The 5821-nt window shown below is 54.3% G+C and overlaps 1 protein-coding gene across 1 annotated transcript; it reads right to left on the reverse strand.

The window, feature by feature from the left end:
• Positions 1-313: 313 nt before the first annotated feature.
• On the reverse strand, positions 314-4145 carry KRT36 (keratin 36). The gene is made up of 7 exons (XM_016150998.2): positions 3647-4145; positions 2872-2954; positions 2480-2636; positions 1750-1911; positions 1518-1643; positions 1112-1332; positions 314-720 (listed from the first exon to the last, which is right to left on the reverse strand). Exons 1-7 carry the CDS (start codon positions 4103-4105, stop codon positions 543-545), a joined length of 1386 nt encoding a protein of 461 aa, XP_016006484.1. The 5' UTR covers positions 4106-4145; the 3' UTR covers positions 314-542.
• Between the last annotated feature and the right edge of the window lie 1676 nt (positions 4146-5821).

Here is a 5821-nt window from a genome sequence, read left to right on the forward strand (position 1 = left end):
AGAAGCCGAAGGGAAGGGAGATGTAATGGCCAGATCCAGGCAGGGCGACCAAGGAGGACTGGCCTGGGAGCCTTTGCCTCCTCTGGGGTCACCCCAGGTGAGTATCCACGGTCATGGCTGACAAGCCTGTGAGTTATGGCCAGCACCCATCCTGATTGGGTCAGTTCTTATGGACTAGGGCCCCATTATTAAATATTTTAAACTATACTCTCACTTCCCACCACTCAGAGCCAGAGAAGACAGACCTGAAGTCAAAGCCCACAATTTTACTGCAACCTCTGGTCAAATGCTCACATGAGAATAGAAAGAGTCAAGTTTGCTATGCCAAGAAAACACTTTATTGGGTAAATTTCCAGGGAAACCTAGTTTTGCATGCACGAAAGCAGTTAAGTCCAGAAACACGACCTAAGAAGTATTTTGGTAGAAAAACCTGCTGAGCGGGAAGCCCCTCTAGGGAAGGGGGGAATCATTGAGAGCTGGGAGCCACAGGGGTGTCCTCCTCCCTGTGGGCCAAGGCCTGCCCCGGGGGGCCAGGGGAACGGTTACAGCGGGCAGGGCTGCATGTGCTCCCTGGAGCAAATGACTTTTCCATCTCTGATCTCCTCGGTGATGGTGCGGATCTGGGTGCCGACCTGGGAAGCCGAGGAGCAGGGCATGCTCGAGACACAAGGAACTCTACTGGAAGACTTGCTTTCTGTGGCACAAGGGTGGGCAGGCAGCCTGAGGAAATGAAATTATATCAGGGTGTGTATGGCATCGGGGCATCGGACTGACATCCAGGTTAAACAGATTTAGGGGATCCAGTGAGACAGGTGTGTGGTAACAACAAACGGCCTCAGACAGTGCCTCTGAAGTCCCCAAGAGCTGTAGGGATGAAGACTAGAAACTCCCAGCCAAAAACAATGGTTATGTGTAGGGCCGGCTTATCCACCTGTGAATGAACAAAGCCTGAGGCTGGAAAGAATCTCTCTCAAGAGGCTTTGGATCAGTCCCCCTTCATCTGTGCAATAACCACTTTCAGGACTAATGCAGCCACCAGGGCACTGAGGGTGGGTCTAAGCCTGGGAGCCCTCTGCCCAAGCCTGGCTCCCCAGGGCCCACAGCCACTCACTTGCAGTCTTCTCCTTCCAGCAGGCGGCGGTAGGTGGCGATTTCCGACTCCAGCCGGGCCTTGACGTCCAGGAGGACCTGGTACTCGTGGTTCTGCCGCTCTAGGTCCGAGCGGATCTCGGCCAGCTGGCACTCCACATTGCTGATCAGGCACTGCATCTGGGCGAGCTGAGAGCCGTAGCGGGCCTCCGTCTCTGCCAGGGTGGATTCCAGAGAATTCCGCTGCAGTGGGAAAGAGAGAGAGAGAATTGCCAAAGGGAGGGAATCCCATCCAGACACCCGCAGCCCTGGGGTTCTGAGGGTCACTGTGATCACAGCCCATGATCACACCTACATGCTGAGGCCGGAGGAGCAGGGGCCCAGCCCGCCGTGAGCAGTCGCCAGCCACTCAGGCAGGGCCCACTCACCATGCTATGCTGGGCCTGCAGCTCGATCTCCAGGGCGTTGACCGTGCGTCTCAGCTCGATAATCTCCGTCTGGCAGCACTGCAGCTGCTCCGAGCTGGACACCACCTGCTGGTTCAGCTCGTCGGTCTGAGAAACATGAGGGCCCAGAGTGTGGTCAGACCAAGGGAAGCTACTGCCAAGGGTGACCACACCCCGGGAGCTGGTGGTGGTCCTGGGCTGCCCCCGGCCCCACCTGGGTGTTGAACCAGGCCTCCACGTCTCTGCGGTTGTTCTCCACCAGGGCCTCATACTGGCATCGCATATCTTCCAGAATCTTGTTGAGATCCACAGGGGGGGCAGCGTCCACCTCCACATTCAGTCGGTCCCCAAGTTGGCAACGGAGTGCGTTGACTTCCTAGAGAGGAGGCAAGATGGCATAAGGTGGTAGAAAGGATGCTGGATGGAGGTTGAGGGGCCCAACTGACCTAAGTTCAAACCTCCTCCCTCAGTTGCCAGCTGTGTGACATTAAGCAGAATACTTAACCTCTCTAAGTCTCAGTCTCCTCATGGTCTTATACCGACCTCCTCAGAGGATTTGGGAGAATAAAGTGAGATGAAGCAAGCACCAGGCAAACAGAATTATCACGTGCTGCAGTCCAGATGGAGATGTGGTGTCATGGGCATGAGTGTAGGATCTATGTGACCTTAGGTAAGAGACTGAACCTCTTTGTGTCTCAGTTTTCTCATCCGTAAAATGGAGCTTGTAATAGTATATCCCTACTGAGATTAAGGATGAAATGAAGTAAGATGAAAATGAAATGCAGAGTGTTTTGTATAGTTCTTGGCACACAGTAAGTCAGCTCAACAAATGTCAGCTGAAGTGACTGTGAAAGTGGTTGTCACAGTTGTTATGCCCAAGGAGCAGTTGGTAGTAGCTCCCCACTGCACAGGAAAATTGGAAGGTCACATGGCATCATCCTCACCTCTTCATGGTTCTTCTTGAGGCAGAGCAGCTCCTCCTTCAGAGACTCCACCTGGGCCTCCAGGTCGGCCCTGCACAGGGTCAGCTCGTCCAGGAGCCTGCGCAGGCTGTTGGTGTCGGCCTCCACCAGCTGCCGCAAGCCCAGCTCCATCTCATACCTGCACACAGGAGATCCTGACAAGTCTGCAGCTCCCGACCCTGCTGTCCAGCTGCAGTGGCTGATTCAGGATCAGCAGCAGGTGGTCCTTCCTCTTGACCAGAAGGGATCCAGGACCAATGCTGCATTTCCACTTACAGCTCCATCTGGCCTCGCTCGTACCTCACCAGCTCCCAAAGGCGGGAGACAGAGGCAAGAGAACAGCCCAGAAACCTCCCCCGATCAGTGCCACTCACTTGGTCCGGAAGTCATCGGCAGCCAGCTTGGCATTGTCGATTTGTAGGACCAGCCTGGTGTTCTCAGCCTTGGTCAGCAGGACCTGGGGAACAAGGGGAATCTTATGAACTGGGAAAGGCCCGGAGGGTGAGGGCCGTAGGAACAGGTAGCTCAGCTCACAGAGGCCAAGCCTCTAGTACCACAAGCACCTTGAGCATTTCCATCCCTCAGCCCTCAGCCCATGTATGAAGGGAGCATCAGTTCTAAAACAGACATCACAAGAATGATATCAGCCACCTTCCCTGATGTCCTTAGCCCCCAGAGTGTCACAGTAAGATATACCAAGGTGAATAGAGAACGCCAGGCCGACCTGGAGTCGGGCTCTGCAACCAGCACTGAGAGGCTGTGTGATCTTGAGCAAGTTACTGAAATTCAACTTCCGCATTTGTTAAATGGGTCCAGTAATACCCATCGCGCCAAGATGAGGCATAAACGAGCCACGGAAAGGAATGCGTCAGGCTCAGTGCTTGGTACGTATTGTTGCCCTTCCTATAACCGAGACAGCAAAGGAAGGGAGGAATGGCTGGCAACAGGTTATAAGCAGCAGAGATGTCTGGGTCCTCCCAGAAATCAACACTCGAGAGAGAAGAGCTTGCCTTGACAGGAGAATTCCCTACGAGCTGCAGTCCCACCTGTCGTGCCTTGGGATGAGACAGACCCCTCCCAAGGGGCTGCACTGCCCAGCTAGAGAGGGGCCAGATCTGCCCAGCAGGACAGGGGCCGGGTCCCCATTACCTTCTGCTGGAGATCCTCGATGGTCTTGAAGTAGGACTGGTAGTCTGGACAGATGTACGGGATCTGAGACTCGTACCACTGCCGGATGCGGCTCTCCAGCTCCGCGTTCTCCCGCTCCAGCTGGCGCACCTTCTCCAGGTAGTTGGCCAGGCGGTCGTTCAGGAACTGCATGGTCTCCTTCTCGCTGCCATTGAAGGAGCCCTCACAGGACCAGCCCCCGCTCCCAATGAAGCCAGAGGGGTGGCACCCAGCAGACAGGTAGGAGCCAGGCAAGCAGCTCCCAAGGCTGGAGAGGCCCATCCTGACCGAGGAGGCAGACCCTGCAGCACCAGCAAGACTGGGGACCCTGCAGGAGCCCACGGAGCGGACAGAAGACACCCGAGAGATGCCACCTGCTGTGCCACAGTGGCCCTTGACGGAGCCAGAAGAGAAGACGGAGGAGCAGACCTGGGTGGCCATGACGATAGCAGAAGAAGTTTGCAGATTAGCAAGTAGCTGGGGTTCTGGGCTCTCGAGGCCTCTCTGGGGCATTTATATACCCTCTTCACGGGGTGTTGGCGTGTTACTCTTGAGAAAGCCTATTCCCATTCTGGAAAGCTAATCTCATTAGAATGTGATTTTTGCTACCCATCCAGAATTCCTGGCCTTGTAAAAAAAAAAATGTTGAATTCGGTTTGCTAAGTCAGGACTCTCAGCTGTTGTGACTTCCTAAAAGAATATGAACTTTATTGCCTCTTCAAAGTCTTTGCACAGATCCCATAATTCGGGAGTGGCCTCACGCACGACATTTGGTTCCTGCCCTGTCTGCGTGCCTTCCGCTGAGGAGCCCGGTCTGTCCCTTTGTCACTGTCATCCACTACCCCACCCTTCATAGCTGCTCACTTGTACCTGGGCCACTAGGATGGCGAAAAGGGAGAAAAGAGAACTAAAATTCATGGAGCGCCTACTATGCGCCAAGCTGTAGTTGTTTCGTTTATACCTCACAACAATCCTGGGAGGTAGCCAGTATTGTCTCCATGTTACCAGGGTGGAAATCGAGGCTCAAAATAATTTGTAAAAAGCTTGCTCAAGTTGAACAGGAAATGAGTAAAAAGCTTGGATCTGAAACCAGGGCTCTCAGACCCAAAATTCCATGCCCTTGTCCCGCTGCTTCCCCCGAAACAACCAAGGGCAAGTGCAGGCACCCAGCCAGCATTCAGGGACGGGAGACCTAAATTTAAATCCTGGTTCGGCAGATAATCTGCCCTATGATGCTGAGCACGTCGCTACCCTCTGGCATCCTCAGTGTCCTCATCAGGACAGTAAAGATCACCGGCCTGCCCTGCCTGCTTCGCACAGATACAAGGAGGGCGGAAAGTCAGAAGGAGAAGTGTTTTGAAAAACATCAGTGCTGTAGAGATGTTGGTGAGGCTAAAAGGACAGTCTTTGATGGTGGTTTAGGACTGTGGCCAGCAAAGGGTGAGACCGCAAATACAGCTACTTGGGAGGGCAGTTCTCTTTGAGGTCCCCTGGTCTCTGAATCTAGGAGGGTAGAATCAGAACCCCGGCTTGGCCTGCTCTGATGCCCCTGGCCCCTGAACAGCGTACAGAGATGGTCGTTGCAGACTCTTTGGACAGGAAGATAATAAGAAGAAACAAAGCACTGCCAGATAGCTGAGCCAGCCAGGAGGAGAACCTGAGAATTAAGGAGCAAAGGTAAGCGCCATCTCCCGCCTCACCACGGGGGCTTTCCCAAGGCGTGGGCAGCCTGCTCACTCTTCTCCCACACACACTTGGTTTGCAAGGCTGGCATTTATGGAAGCATTTATGTGCTTCTGGAATTGTAATTTACCAACCTCTTAAAACACTTTATAAGCTTCTCTCCGAAATTACTCAGGAGGATTGGCTGTGGTGCACAACACCTCACCCAGTGCAGTGGACACCTTGACAGGACGCCTGAGAGTGGCCTGGTGGGCTCCCCGGGGACGCACGCCGCGCGGCTCCTCCTGGGAGTGAGTGCAAGCAGCAGGCCTCCAGAGCCCCGGCTGCCTCGGTGACAGCTCCTGACGGCTACCCATCTTCCCGGCCCTCCTAGCAGGGCCTAGGATGGGGCCACCTCAAGGTTTCTCAGACTCAGCACTGTTCATATGGCAGACTACATAATTCTTTGTTGTGGGAGTTTCCTGTGCATTATAC

Source organism: Rousettus aegyptiacus, unplaced genomic scaffold, assembly GCF_014176215.1.
Source record: "Rousettus aegyptiacus isolate mRouAeg1 unplaced genomic scaffold, mRouAeg1.p scaffold_m13_p_6, whole genome shotgun sequence".
Classification (NCBI taxonomy): Eukaryota; Metazoa; Chordata; class Mammalia; order Chiroptera; family Pteropodidae; genus Rousettus; species Rousettus aegyptiacus.